At 38.5% G+C, this 15,762-nt stretch overlaps 1 protein-coding gene and 1 long non-coding RNA gene across 3 annotated transcripts; one reads left to right on the top strand and one right to left on the bottom strand.

Moving 5' to 3' along the window:
* Nucleotides 1-3,956: 3,956 nt before the first annotated feature.
* Nucleotides 3,957-14,852, bottom strand: mogat2 (monoacylglycerol O-acyltransferase 2). 2 transcript variants are annotated; one of them, XM_038707419.1, is made up of 6 exons: nucleotides 14,711-14,852; nucleotides 13,314-13,492; nucleotides 7,711-7,915; nucleotides 7,336-7,510; nucleotides 6,839-7,038; nucleotides 3,957-4,827 (listed from the first exon to the last, which is right to left on the bottom strand). In XM_038707419.1, exons 1-6 carry the CDS (start codon nucleotides 14,802-14,804, stop codon nucleotides 4,673-4,675), a joined length of 1,008 nt encoding a protein of 335 aa, XP_038563347.1. In that variant the 5' UTR covers nucleotides 14,805-14,852; the 3' UTR covers nucleotides 3,957-4,672. The 2 variants fall into 2 exon arrangements, with proteins under 2 accessions (XP_038563347.1, XP_038563346.1); XM_038707418.1 differs by lacking the exons at nucleotides 13,314-13,492; nucleotides 14,711-14,852 and adding an exon at nucleotides 8,908-9,464.
* Nucleotides 5,913-7,392, top strand: LOC119894754. The gene is made up of 3 exons (XR_005442976.1): nucleotides 5,913-6,343; nucleotides 6,865-6,966; nucleotides 7,320-7,392. It is a non-coding gene; the product is annotated as an uncharacterized LOC119894754 (long non-coding RNA).
* Nucleotides 14,853-15,762: the final 910 nt, after the last annotated feature.

Here is a 15,762-nt window from a genome sequence, read left to right as displayed (position 1 = left end):
AGAGGGCACTCACCAAGCCAGTACCTGCTGAAGGTGGGCACAGGACTAATGTACAGCTGCTGGCAAATAGCAGCCAAATGTAGCATACCATATTAGCTCTCAAGTCAAGTTTTAATCTATAGAAACAGAAGTCATGCTGATTCAAAAAGGAGGCCAGTAGCAATTTAACATCCACAGTACATCCAGACTCCTGGAATTTTGGCACTTCACCATACTATAGGGAAACTATATTACAAACACCCAATTGAAGAAATTAAATGAATAAATACACACTCCAGTCTAAGCTTTTGTGTTTGTTTGATGCAATAATTCTGCTGAAGTCATGATTCTTAGAACGTTTTCAGTCACAGCCCCCGTCCATGTCGGGGCCCCATATCACTTTATCAAATTAAATATTATAGCCAGTCTCTACTGGAAAAATCTTTTGCACTTTGTATCTAATGCAATCCCAAAAAGGTAAACTGATAGCACATATCTGGGCCCAGGCATCATAACTGTTTTTGGATGAAAGCCGTCATACAGTCGTTGACATGAGACTGTTGTTGTGAAATGTCAATATCTAACAATTTGGGACATCAGCGATATAATCACGCAATTTTACATTACAGTCTCAGCAACAAACCTCTAATATTAATCATGTTTTCTCTCTGTTATTTTGGCATTTACTGTACTTAACAGTCGAGATTGTAAGGATGTGATGAGTTCAAGTTGTTCAGTCAGTTTTTCCTGCATATAATATTTTGTCATGTGTTATGCAATCCCATAATTAATCTAACCTGTTTACACGTTTGTTTTTTGTGTTCCATTTTCTTACATAATTCATTCAGTGTATGGCCATCGTATCTGTAGAACAGATACCAAATCATCTGTAGATAGGACTTTATCATGCAAGCTTCCTTTCTATATTTGTTTTACTTAAGGACTCACTAAGCAGTCAAATTTACACAACTCTTCAATCATAAAAAATGTCAAGCCACTGTTGTTGTATGTATCTGTAATAACTTGAGGGCCCGGAACTCCATTTATGTTTCTTTTCTTTTCAGAAAATAAGGCTAGATAAGATATAAAGAAGAAGGATTCAGTGAACACTATTGTACTTTGACCACTGTCTTCAAAAAGAAGTCAATAATGTTGTTACCCTGACCTCACTCACAAACAGTTAACAACTGTGAGCAGCTGTGGTCATCACAACAATGCCTTTACAGTTTTTTTCAATTGCTAAGATGCAATGGTCAAAACTGAAGCCACTTTTTCAAAAGTCTGCATTACCAACATGCATCCTGGCCAAACAGTTAATCTCACCTCTAAAAGTCACTCAAACCACCAAAACACTTCAAGTAAGCCTCAAAATAAACTCGTTCAGCCAAAACACTGGCAACAATACCCACTCAGAAAGCATACATTGTCACTCATAACACACTGACCTACAAAACACTAACAACAGGAAGCATTACGTACATTTGTTGAACTTTTATCCCTGAAATGTTCATTATAGAATCCAGTTGTTTTCAGTCACTTTGATACATTTCTCACATCTTGTTCAACCTCCACATCATCCAGTCACTTGTGCACATCATATGTAAAAGCAATTTCTCAGTCTTTTGAGAAATTGCAAATTGCACATGCTTTGACACTTTTATGCAAATTATTATGTACATTTGTCTGCTGTTTCCTACATTATCAATTGCTTACTCATGGTGATCACAATTTATTACAGTATACTGGTTCTTTGTTGAGAAGTCTTACCCCCCAAAACATCTAGACATAAGTTCATTGCGTAAGTAACTACATGCAAAATGGTTGAACATGTCATAATCTGCATTTTCCTACATGTGTCTATTAAACTTGTTTTGTAAATGTGTCCTACAGTAAATTGATGAAGTTCTGATCTGTTGTGCTGTGAATAAGAATCTGTGGCCCAATTGACAGGAGCATCAACCTGGGGGGGTGTTTTCATGTTTCCATTTCTTAGTTTGTAATTGTTTCTGTTGTGCTATGCAGTGCTGTAAAATAGTCTTGTTTTTTTTTTTCTGCATCACAATGACATGGTGTCAACAAATTACAGTGCATACAGTAAAAGTGTAACCGTGAATCCTGTCCAATCTCTTGCAATGTTTACTGTAACTCTGTACTGTTGAAATGTATTTATGCCGTACAGAAAAAGTACAGCCTTCTGCATTTTCAATCATCAAAAGTTTAGTCATAGTTTACCAAAACAAATAGTTTTGCAAATGTACCAAAGCGACTGGAAAAAAATGGAAGAAACCTGTAACATATTTTCACTTTATTGACTGTACTATAGTATATGTTACAAGAATGAATCAGAAATGCAATCAGTAATTTACTTGTGAAAAAAAGAAGTTCCTGACATTTCAGTGCTGCAATGCACTTTTTTCCAGTTGTTTACATAGTTAACAGTGGTACCTGAGACCCAGTGACCACAGTCTGTAATTGATGTACCATCCCCTTGAACCAGTTCTGCTAAAATACAAGCACATTTCTTGCTTTACACTCAGCTTGAAGTTTTAACCGCAGTAAAACCGCATTCAAAACATCACACATATTTCTCTAAAACATAAAATGGATGTAAATGTTCTGCAAAGATTTTCTATATATACTGTATCTGTCCAGCTACAGCAAAAATTCAGGAAATTTCCAAACATTTTGTTTTGAACGTGTTTTGAACAGTTTTGGACACAGTGTGTTAGCATTTGAAAAATGTGCTGCAGGTATTTAATGTTTTGCAGGTGGTGAAGTAGTAATGGGAAAAGAGTTCATGGATTTTGGAGAAAGTGGTCATTGAATGAATTTTGTGTGAAAGCAATGAAAAATGATTCACAGTTTTGTCCACATACACTTCTGTTTTGCTGACTATGTGAAGAGTGTGCATGTGAGTATTTCAGGCCCTGTGTGTGTGTGTGTGTGTGTGTGTGTGTGTGTGTGTGTGTGTGTGTGTGTGTGTGTGTGAATTTTCCCCAACAAGGGTTAATAAAGTAATTCTCCTCCTTGTTCTTCTGAAACACAAAGCCTGCTCATTGCATCCGTCTTGTCATGTGATTGCAGCTCTGCAGAATATGAAATGTATGAATGTAATAGGTCTGTTCAGATTACAATTAAAGACCGTAGAGTCACATTAATTCTATCTCTGCCAACGTTTTAGTGCTTGCTTTTTAATTCTTAAATATAATATTTCCTCAGTTACTATATAGTCTTTTTTGCATCACAGTACTTCTGCAAGTTTTTCTGTTAGTCAGCATATTAATCCACCCCCCCACCCCAACCACACACACAAATCTTGTCTAGACTGTGTTGAAAAGATCAGGGTCAGGATCCTTGTCCAATCTGCCAATCATTTCATTTGGAAATATCAGGATCCTGCAATCTCATATAAAAAGTGTGCCAATGTTCACAGACTGTCTTATCATTTGGGAACCAAAACCAGGCACTCAACGTTTAATGTGGAATTTAGAACCAATAAAACAATAAGTGAGACACGTATTCATTTTTATTGAGCGTGTTTGATCTACATATGACCAAAACCACCCTCAACCCCAGTTTAGTTCACGTCCATTACTCATTTCACAACAAACTTGATGGGAATGCACATCTTAGTAATTGAAATACTGTAAATGTAAGAATTTAGGAGCAAAAACATATTATTTGTGTTTTACCATGTTGTTTCACATGTTTAAAAAGTATTGAGATCTTACCAATTCAGACACTCACTCCCGTAAGTCATTATAATGAGAAACTTTCTCGAAAAAATGACTTAGTATCTCAAAATAATTTTGTATATAACCTTTTTTTGTGAGTATCATAAGGGTAACAACAACTTAATCTCATTACACAACCCTGTGTTGTAAAATGATAAATACATCCAACTTAGAAGTAGAAGTATAAAGTAGCACAAACTATTCCTTTTATGTCTCGATATAAAAGAAACAAAAGAAAATCAGTTGAATTGTGTATATAAGATTTTTATTTTCTCTGTTTATTGCATTTGGAAAGATACCAAATCATGAAATTACTGGCGTTTTATGACAGTCGCCCCAAATGATGTTGTAACCCAAATTCAACTCTATGACTGTTTGAGAAAGTGTAAGATGTTGCACAAAATCCATAACCCCAGACAGATGCCACAACTGGGCGATCCAGCTGAACAATTTCTTACACAGCTCTGAAAAGTGACAGCAGTCTGAATGAAGAGCCAGCTTTCGGTGGACACATAAACATTTGCATTGTGGTTGATTTTCTTTTACACAGTAGTTGATTCCGACCTTATCAGAAACAGCAGTGTGTCTTGTTGCAGAACCAGTATAATTATTACCAACAACAATATTCATATTTAATTAACAGAGAGAGAGAGAGCAAAGTCAGGCTTACAGAGCCAATCAAAGGGTACATTTATCTGAGCTCGCAGCACCACAGCTTCACCCCTTCAAAAAATACAAAATAGGTATGATGCAAATTAGTGACAACAGGCATAAACGAGAAACCAGTGCTTGCAAACTGTTCCCAGGTACGTATTGAATATGCGCAAACAGGCATTGGGGAAATACATACGCCATCTCAGCTGCAGTCTGAAAGGAAGAGGTGTGATGCGAATTTGCGACAATCTGCATTAAGGGGTTAAGAAATAAATAGGCATTTTAATCCACTCCATCAGTCTACTTTACACAAAGTTCAGGTGTGTGTCCTTATCCACTCCATAGTTGCCTTTGTGTTCCTCAAATAGATTGCTGAGTTCATCCATGTACAGCTGGTGGAGAGCATCAAGTTCCTCGGCCGTTGGCTTCTCATTCCTCTCCACCCTAATTGGCTGTCCAACTGCAGAGAGGTGACAAGGTGAAGAACAGAGTCAATGTACTTTATGATTTGCAAAATAGTCTGTTTGCTTCTCCCAGAGGTCTGTTTATTTAAAACATGATGGCATTAGGGCTGCATGCCAACCAGAAGGCGGTGGTCTATCATTGACTCTCAAGTTGACTATCAAGTGTGGCTTTAGCAGACAGGCTATATATAAATAAATAGAATATCGCTGATGAAACAGATTTATATGTTAGCTTACCCTGCTCCATTCAACAGTACGCTGCTCTTGTGTTATTGCCACAGTAATTCTTAACATTGTCTAGATAATGTTCATAGATGCTTTAGGAATAATCATTTTGTATTGGGTGCCTGAGCTGTTGGAGAAGGCAAATCACATTCAGTGCCCTTCATATCAAAGCAAGTGGTTTGGTTGGCTACACATACAGGCAATGATACTCGGCTTGGCAGCTAGCCAGTGTGATATTATCAATTTTCAAATTGATCAATCTTAGCAATACCTTTATGTAGATTAAAATAAATAAAGTAAAATAATTGTATTTAACAGAAATAAATTGGAGATAATCAACATGCAAAGCAAAGTGCATTTCCCTGAAATATGCAGAAATACCCACAGTGGCTATTTTTAACCTGATGCTTAGCATGAGATAAACACTTATTCAGAAAAGAGACTTGAGACCTGGCTTGCTTTATTGACCAGGTCATTTTATACGTTTACTTGTTTTATGGGAGTAATTCTACTTGTACTTGAGTAAAGATTTTTAATATTCTAACCACCACTTCATTTGACAAATATTTTCTCACAGTTACTTAAACTCCTTTGCTATCTCAGTGATATTAGATGTTTCTGCCAAAGTCAACAGTTGGTTGGGAAAAACCTATGCATAGATAATATAGCTCAGTTTTTGAGCGCCAGGCAGAGTCTAAAGCATTGCATCCTTTGTTTGATCTATGCATTTGATGTTTACAGCAATAGCACAGAAACTACAGATTAAAGCTAACAGTGCAGAAAGAAGCTAATTGTATACTGTAACCTTCTGCGGGTACTTTACTTTATTCTTACAAATTATGGTTTCAAAAGGATTCTTCCTGAACAACTAACTTCAAGGTTGTTAGGTTCTTCAAGGATTGTTGACAGCATGGATGGTAAAAGATCCTCATCCAGGGCTGGCTAAAAGGCATAGACCATGTAGCCAGTCGCCTGAAGCGCCAGTTTCTAGTTGTCCCCACGCTGGTCGCCCTCAGAAGGCAAGGCAAGAAAGAAAGAAATACCCTTTGCACCCCTGTTCCTTTGCGTCTCACAACTGGCCTGCACTTGTTGTGTACTGTGCACACTGAAGTGGAGGATTACCATTTGATTAGCATCACAGACAGCGTGCTCCAGAGACTGCCAGAGATTGCTAGACTGACTGACACTGCTGAACAGATGTCAGGATCTATTTTCATATTTTATATGATAGTGAAAAGGTCTGAGCCTTCAGGTGCGCAAGGAAGGAAATGGAGAAAAGATGAAAAGGTAAGAAACAATAACATAAATAAATAAATAAATAAACTTTGTGGGGTTCTCTCACTTTCACCTGACTGTGTGCCAGTGGACACATATTAATATAGGAGTTGGAGGACAGGCTCGTTCAGTCTTTTCCTCTGTCACCATTACTATGTGCACATAGTCCTTCTGCTTTCATTGGAACTTGCGTGACTTTGTTTGAAGATGGCTCAGATGTTTTACTCGTTAACACTAGTTTGAATGTTTTCTGAATTTAAACATTGGCAATTGTAAGCTAGATTGTTAAAATGATGGATGACTGCAATATACAATAAACCCCTGGGTGGTTTCTACATGAACCCTTGGAATATAAAAGCGTATTCGGTAGAACACCTTGGGTAGGTTCCAGATGAACCCATGGAATATGAAAACGTGCTTGGTAGAACCCCCTTTGTGGGTTCCAGATGAAACTCATGGAACATAAAAAGGTTCTCTGCAGAACCCAGAGCAAAGCTGTTTACTCACCTACTGTGTTGATGGGTTTTCTGTAGGGTATGAGACCAAAGGAGTACTGGAAAATGCCACGTCCGTGGAAGAGAGGCAGCGAGATACCCATGATGCTTTGCAGCCGTTCCTGTATCCAACGAAGCCAGGTTCCTCTTGGGTTTTTCACTTGTTCAAACAATTCATTCTCGCCAAAGGAGAAGACTGGCACCAGATGAGCACTAAAAAAGATTTAAGAAAAATGTTGTTTAACTGATTAACTAATATCATCCAGTAGTTGAAATCCTCTTGTTTTACATAAGTTCTTTCAATCTAAATTGATCTCGTAACGGCCTATGTGATTTCCCAGGAAATTCCCTGTGAGGGACATGAATAAGCCTCTGTTTCAAGAGGCCACGCTCATGCCGCAAGAAACCTAAAATGAATAGATCAACAATAAACCTTTCAATAAGCCATAAGACCTTGGAAAATTAGCTGTATTTAACATTCCTCATTCCCGCAGGCCCCTCTGCTCTTACCCGTGCTCCATGGCCATTTTGATGAAGCCTTTCTTCTTGGCCAAGAGTACATTGTAGCTCCCAGGGTGGGCATCAAGGGCCTCTGGGGCCCCACCAACTGCTATTACAACAGCATTACCACCACCCTTTCGGCGGAGCTGATAGCTGGCGCTCTCTTTGTCTGAAGGAATCAGACCTGCAGAAAATAAGAAGAAATCAAAATGATATACAACGATCAAAATAAGTAAAATAATTCCTTAAATTGAATAAAATACTGTATAGTTATACACCTGATGATAAAAAATACAGCTTTACTTTGTCAGTATACTCAGCTGATTTAAAGAGACAGTTGAATGGCCATTCCGACTGAGTATGATTAAGTTTTCTGGCCCACACCTGCACACATGATGTAGTCTCTGAAGAATGGGGCTCTGAACCAAAGGGGCAACATGAGCAGGTAGCTGGTGAGGCCAGGAAACAGTTGTTTGAAGCCTGTGGCATAGGTGCAGAAGTTGGTAAAGGCTCCTGCCACTAGCACGCCATGGGGATGGAAGCCCAGGACGTAGTTGTGCCTGGGGTCCAAGTCAGCTGTCTTCACCAACTTGGGGGGAAGGAAAGAAAAGAACGTTGTGCAAATGACAGCATTAATGTCGGTCCAGTTCTGTGTCTGAATAAGGATCCATAATCGTGGAGATTAATCATGGAGAATATTTTATTTTGGATCATCCGATTTCTCCTAAAAGAGCTGACAGTGTTGCACCGTGGTGGCCCAGCTGGCTGCAACCCAAACATGTGCCTCAATATCCCAGTTTCAACACTGGCAACCCTCTGACCCTCTACCATCCCTCCTGTCTGTGGCCTCCTCAAAGTGTCTGAAAGCATTTAGAACCAGCCTACTGTAAATTTCCCTTCCCCTCTTACCCACACAATACCCTCAGTTGTACATTTACTCAAGTACTGTACTCAAGTACAATTTTAGGTACTTGGACATTTACTTGAGTGCTTCCATTTTATGCTACTTTATCCTTATACTTGACTACATTTCAAAGGGAATAGTATTTTCACTCCTTTACATTTATCTGACATGTATAGTTACTGGTTACTTTTCAGGTTATTATGACCAACCTCTTTGGCATGTGACCCCTTAAAAAGCACCATCATGTTGGGGCCTTGTGTTACATTTCTCATCTATGAGTTAGCAGTTTCACCAAAGAGTTATTCTAAAGTCTTAGATTGTTTTATTTAAACAACGGTTTGAGGCTGAGAGAGGTCAAATTATTCAGTATTTCACAAAAAAAGCAAACATTTGTGTTGCAGAAGTTTGTTTGTTTCTTCCCTCCTGTTTTAATAATCATCTCACAACCCCTCAGATTTATCTGGTGACCCTTTCAAGAGAGCGGAGGGGCCCAACATCTAGGGTAGGAAGCAGTGGACTAAACTGCCTAACAACTAACTCGTATTCGAGCAGCTACAACAGAACAATAAGTACACAATGACTTATCATACACACAATGTCGAACAATCTTATAATGTTATATTTATGTCAGTCACAGGGGCCTCACTGCACCTCTACTGCAAAACCAAAATTATTACCATTCCTTCCTTTCAGGCCACGGACCTGGCCTACCACTTTACTTCCGGTAGGCCGCTCTCAGCACAATTAATCTATTAACACAAGAACTTGTAGTCCATCTTTATCCTGCCAACGAGAATTCAACAAGCAGGCTGCAAACTTTTCATATCAGCCACCGGCCTCTCTCTCTCTCCTGTGTTTCTCCTCTCTATGTGAACGGTGTCATCTTCTGTGTTCGTGTGGCCTGACCTCTTTCCAGGTCTCTGTGGTGGAGAGAAGATGGTGCGGCTCAGAGCTTACTTAACGGGTGACACTTGTCCTCCTGGATCCATCCTCTTCACTTATCTTTTACAATCTATAATACTGTGCAAAAGTTTTAGGCAGGTGTGGCAGATGTTTCAGTTAATGATTGTATTTCAATCTACATATTGAATTGGTGAACATTAGCACCTGTTTGGTATAATTGCTTAATCATACACCTGCCAACCGAATCCCTGAAGGCAGAGGGTGGTCCCACCAAATATTGATTTTATTTAGATTTTTGTTTTGTTAATTGATTTTTTTAAACATTCTTACTTTACAGCAATTTTTTTCACACCTGCCTAAAAAGTACTTTACATTTTGTCATCATAATTATATATTTTTTTGCATGTCTATCTCTACTTTAGGTTCCTTCTATTTTTTCCCTGCTAGGGTTTTGTTGGGGGAGTTCACATTCAACTCAACGGTTTAAGGAGTATTGTATGCTCTGTTGTTCCTGTACCACATCTATGTACTGTACTGTATATACATTGAAATTTGTTGTGTGTCAACGTTGTGTGTTTCAATTCATTTGTTGCACAATTATTTCAAATAGTAGACCATTACCGCACCAAATTAGCATTTTACTTAACATTGTTAGAATTTTGAAAAAGGATAAAAATCAAGCAGCAACAAAACAAAGAGAGACATGCAGACTTCCTCCTTGTCAAACTCCCCTTAAATACTTTATATGTTTGTTAGTGTGTTCATTCCCCGAATACAAAATAAATAATATTTTGACCTAGGAAGTATTGATTTGAGGTTCCTTGGTTCACTTATTCAGGCGATAAGATTCAGGGCTTTAAATGTTCCAGCAGTATGCAGCTGAACAGGCGTTTCTCAGTTTGAGGACAGCAAACCTCCAGGAGGAAAAAAAGGACTGGAGCACACTGATTGATATTACCATAATTAAGACTACAAGTCAATCAGCATGCTCCACACCCCTTATTTCCTCCCACAAAATGAACTCTGCTGGTGTGGACTTATGCTGCGTTCCAGACACCTTCTATTCAGATTCTACATCAATGTACATGCAGAACAGGTTTTAATGTGTGATTGTATATATAATTTAATACAAGCTAATATACTTTATGTTGCCTTTTAGTTTAAGGTGAACAATTTACAGTGTATGCTTCCATGGGAGCTACCATTGCTGTGTGACATCATTCAGCTGTTTCTTGTGAAGTCAGGGTACATATTTTTTCTGACTTCAAGTGGTGTTCCATGTTTTTTTTTCTAGTTGGAGGTTAGTAATTACCAAGTTCGGAGTTGCCTGGAGCGCATCTTTACAAACACCCTAGAATAGTGTCATAGTCCATTTGTTTGTCACTGGGTAGGAACTCCAAAGAAATGCTTTAATGTTTACATATAACACCGATGATTTTTCTTTTTGGCAGGTAAAGTGATGTAGCATTAGACTGGGCATGTAATCAATCCTTGGAAATTGAGAAATATTTCTCTGTAGTGTCTGAAATAATAGTTCTAGATAATCGACTGTAACATACTAGATAAAATATCTCTCATGTGGAGCATTGTTTGTGAGCTCCACTAGCCCACAGCGGGCAGGGAGGAGATAGTGAGGTATTAAAGGTCACTGTCAAGAGTAAAGAGTTGCTAGTCATGTGCTGTAGTTTGTTTTGCAGCAGCAAGCTATCTGCTTCCCTCTCTTTTTGTATCTGTGTGTGAGATTAGTAATTCACTGTTCTCAGGGAGCCATGCTTTCTCAAGGACAAATAGGCAGCTTGAAAGAGGGAATTTTATATTACTTATATCACTTTGATTCTATTTTTACTTTGACTTTTTCATCCAAAATTTTAAAAAGTCCTCCTCCAGAGTTGTGTCACCACCATATAATTTGTATCGCTATTCTCCCTGCCAAGGACTTTGGTTTAAGTCAATAAAATATGGTACACCAAAAGCCTAAAGAACAATGATTTACTTTTTAGTGATGGATCCAGATGTAAATCTGTGTTTTGTTTAGTTTTTTGAGGATTTCCCACTATAACATTGTGGGTTTTTTCACTATTATCTCCTGAACTGCACTTTCTTAAGTGGAGTGGCATTTCAAGTACAGACCAGCCCACTTCTGTCTAAACAGATGGTATGCCAAATTTTACCACTGCTGCTCCAACATTTTCTACAATTTTGGTACATAAAATCTGAAAAATAACATTTCTTTTTCACTTACCTATACCACATTTTATACAGTTCCTGCTTGTGTAAAGCCCTGATATTCTCTGGATGTGGGTTTTCTCCAAATTAATGGTAATTAATTAATCTCAATGTGTATTCTGCTGCAGATCCAGACTGAAACAACTTGAAAATGTCTTAACATTTAATATCATTAAAATAACTTGAGTAGAGGACCGTAGAGCCTTGGCAGACGTGCTCTGTTAGTCCTTTAGCTACATAATTCGTCATTCTGTCTGAATGTGTCCTCTTAAAAACCCAGTGAGCACACATCAGCTGGTTAAATTTCAATCTGATGGTGTGATTAGGTATGGTGGGAAAAGACACCCATGAAACTAATTAGGGTCTCTAAAAGGACACTGCTTCTTACCGCTTACATTGACTCCTTGTATTAGACTTAATGTGGCATAGAGTCAGATGATAGTGGAAATGATTCACTTTGAGGTGGATATGTGAGATCAGGGCAAACAGGGAAGTTTTTAGTCTTGGAAAGGACTGTATTTATCTTGGGAAGAAAAAAGTAGAAACAGTATCAAGAACATGTTTGTTTTCAGGAGTCATTTTTTAAACACACAGAAAGTATGAAGGTGAAAGTAGTAGTAGGCTAGCAGTAGTAGAATTAATATTTCTGGATTTAAATCAAAGACATTTCTGTATCATCTATATTTTAAAATGGAGAATTCTAATCTCAGATGTTTCCCAGCTTTTACTGAATTTTATCCTCTGCTATAAAATAAAACAGATTCTGATTAGTTCTGATTCAGTTCAACTAAACAGGACAATATGTATTACTGTTACTATTCTTTAAGGGTATAAAGGTTAACTCATAACAGAAATGAGCCTGAATATCTCATATCAGTTTAAGATTCTGACATTATATTCTTTTTGAAAGCAAATTTTAAACTCTGTTTGCCTGAAGAAAGTTGCTTTCCAGTTATTTTTCATGGCTAAAACAAATGGTATAATGCTGTTGGATTTGACATAAAATATTGAGTTTGTCTTGATCAAAACCTAGTGATCAAGGTTACCTTAAGTTATATATATGCACTACTCATGCATGGCCACAAGAGGGACACAACAGGCTACAAGAGAGAAGCTTGTAATGAACAATCAAACCTCGGTGGCATTAGGGCCAGTTTAAAATATTTGTAATGTCACATCAAACCAGTGCTAATTTATCTGAAGTACAGATGCCAAGGTTTGAAAAATCACTAGGAGGACACTGATCTACAAGATTAAAGGAATAGTTTGACATTTTGGGAAATGCATCACTGCTGTTTGTGATTGTGTTTTTTAAATGATACTTATTCCAAATACAGTACAGTAGTGTTTAAACAGAGTGACAGAGCGGAGCAGGCACATACAGGCAGGAGAGAAGTCCCCCCCCCCACAGATCATTAGACAAAGTGATGGTCCTTTAACTTAATTGTTGCTGAAGAAGTGATGCCCCGCTTACAGAGAACACATAAAAGCTTTATGTTACAAATTTATGAGGTTATTAGAAAGATCCGCTTTACCAGTGATTAGAAGAAAGCAGAATAGACTTTTGGTTTTTTTTGCAAAAGCAATGACTTCCTGGAATGGTCTGTCACCCGAGGTTGCAAGACAACCTTAGAAAGTTTCTTGTGACTAAGACCAATCAGTCCAACATAACCCGTATTATTAATACTGTAAAAACTGTAACAGTAACAGAACCAGGCTAGCTGTTAACACCTACTTCCAGTCTGTATGCTCAGCTAAACTGTCTACAGCTTCATGTTTACCAGACATGGGAGTGGTATCAATCTACTCATCTATCAGCAACTTGAGCAGCAACGTATTTTTCTTTTAATTAATATAATCTAATAATGATAATATAAACTTGTGTGCAGCCTTATCCTTGTCGTTCATGAGTATAATATTTTATTTCTATTTATTTCTAAAAGCTGCCTCTCACCTTGATGGGGAAGTAATCCCTCATGTATTCCCAAAGTCTGAGGCCGCACAAAAGGGGCACCCTGCGGCCGCCACGTGCAGGAGTGTCATAGTCAAAGAACCACCAGACAGCGTACAGCACACTGATCAGCCAGAAGCGAGTGAACAGCAGGTAAAAGAACAGGAAGATGCAGCTGGGTGCTGAGGAGAGGAAGAACGTGTGTAGTGAGCAGCAGCAAGAGCATACTGTAAACAAGTGCATTATATAACCATCCATTCTGATACAATAACAAATGTAAAACACGCTATGTGAATGGTTTATTGAAGATAATGTGCATGGTTGGAATTAGCCACTTAATGAATGGGAGATGTCTGCTCTGCATTAATAGCATTGAGTTCTGCAGGAGACAGCAAATAGACCCTTGCTGTGGAGGAATGTGTAGGTATCAGTGGTTTCATTGGACGCACACAGTCATCAGTGTTCAGTTGCCAAACGTCTTTCAAAATCTTGTACATCATTGTGTTAGACACGTTATTTGTGGTTTTATGATAGCATTCCATTTTTCTTCTGATTTTGTGGCATACATGTTGTGTTATCTGTCTTATGTTGTTTGGCTGTAACTGATTACTGCTGATTAATGCTAACTGTTACTGCTGCCGACCTTCACCAACTACATTCAGTTGCACTGTAACACCAGAACACCAGCTGCTACGTTTATGAAGTTAGGTTTATTAACAGAAAGCAGTCAACAAGCAAGCAGGTAGATAGAGAGGTAGACATAAATGGAGAAATGGTTCCAAAGCTTCTCCCAAGTGGTAGTATTACAAATTTGACCAAACCTAATGAACAAAATTCCATTATCACTATGTCTTGTGTAAAAAGAAAAAAAATTAACAATATCCACTTTTATATTATTAATAGTGTCAAATAACACCCATGTAAAGGTGGCCACAGGGTGCACTTTTTGTGCAGCCTGAGCCAAAAGAAAAAATGTGGAACGTGACATGGCTTTGGGTGTATGCCAGGGAGGGAAAAAGGTACCACTGATATACAACATCTGTACAACTACAAAAGGTGGACACATCAAGTTGGGTTCCAACATATAAAATAGCTTTGAAAAACATAGTGTAATCTGGGGTCAGCTGATAGGGCAAACTGTGTGCAGCTGTGGACTGCACTCTGCTCATGTCAGCTCCGCTCTCTCTCCTGGTAATCCAGCAGTTTATGTCACTTGTCACAAGAGTTCTCTGTAAGTAAGTCCCGTGTTCACTTGCAATTTACCCAAGAGCAGCTAGGCTAATGTATATGAATGCCTACTGTAAAGAAATGAAAAATGGCTGTAGAATTTTACTTCATGAACAGTAGCATCTTGTAAATACTCCCATCGTTTCCAGTGGATGCACAACATGCACACTCACCCAGGCCAAGGAAGGAGAAGACCCACTGCAGCACCGCAGCTGTCTGCAGTCTCCTGTCCAACGGCATGTCCAAGGGGGCAAAATCAACCTTCATGTTTTCCACAAGAGGGGACAGACAAGTGGTGGCACTGCAGCTGGTCGTGAAGAAGGCCAAGTGAAGTGGGTCCAAAGTCTGCCCTTCTCACCTCTCCACAATCACCTCCTACTAAGTCTTATCTCAGAAACTGAATATATAGGGTTTGATTTGTCAATCCGTCACATCTGACTTTTGACCCTGCAAGAAAGGAGCTGCTACAATCCAGTCAATGAAGGGGAATGTCTTTTTAAGGTCTTTTCATGTTGCTTTAATAGGTTTTTTCCTTGCACTGCATGGAAGGCGGGTAGTGGTTAACCATAACTGTAATATGTTGGTCTATGAATTTGTAAAGGCAGCCCCATCTGGTTGAGCAACCACATAAGTGCATCTCTGGGTACAGATACAGACAGTGACAAAGGTCATTTGCAGAGGTGTAACACATTTCTTATCACAAGGCGTTATTATCAGGGCTGTGGGAAATGATTGGAAAATGCACAGCCGACAATCAAGGTGTGTGTGTAAAGGTTATCCAAGGTGTTGATGAAGAAAAAACAATAATAACAGGAGAGTTTCCCCCATTAGCTTCTGTTTGATTGACATTTGCCAGGGCCAATAGGTTTGAGTGCCATTCCATTTTGTTTGGCCCTTTCATTACAGCTTCATAAATTATTGATTTATTCAGGGTGTATCTCTTAATTACCTCATTAACACTTTGATCTTGAATATTAAGCTAGACAGTCAATGCTTTACCTGCACCCACTGACAAAAAAAGTAAATGCAGTTAAAGAAAAGGAAAATGTCATGCCTTAAAGCATAGTTATTTATTATTGCTTCTAAAAATGGGCTGTCAGCCTTCATTATAAACACCTATTTAGATAATGTGCCTGTCTTTCAGATGTCTTAGAAATTGTAGTGTAGATGTGAAACAGGCCCCTCGGGGTGTAATGAGTTGGCATTATTCATATATTCTGCTAGT

This window comes from Micropterus salmoides, unplaced genomic scaffold, assembly GCF_014851395.1.
Source record: "Micropterus salmoides isolate LMB-PRFRI ecotype aquatic unplaced genomic scaffold, ASM1485139v1 Ms_hic_scaffold_9, whole genome shotgun sequence".
Classification (NCBI taxonomy): Eukaryota; Metazoa; Chordata; class Actinopteri; order Centrarchiformes; family Centrarchidae; genus Micropterus; species Micropterus salmoides.
Note: the sequence above shows the minus strand (reverse complement) of the source record. Positions and strands in the feature narration are given on the sequence as shown.

Bases quoted from the DNA above. Each gene is read 5' to 3' on its own strand.
- mogat2 (XM_038707419.1), bottom strand. From the start codon at position 14,804: ATGAAGGTTGATTTTGCCCCCTTGGACATGCCGTTGGACAGGAGACTG. The intron at 7,916-13,313 runs GTGAGAGGCAGC...CTTCCCCCCAAG, and splicing joins GGGATTACTTCCCCATCAAG to TTGGTGAAGACAGCTGACTT. The intron at 4,828-6,838 runs GTGAGTAAACAG...ACCTCTCTGCAG, and splicing joins AAAACCCATCAACACAGTAG to TTGGACAGCCAATTAGGGTG.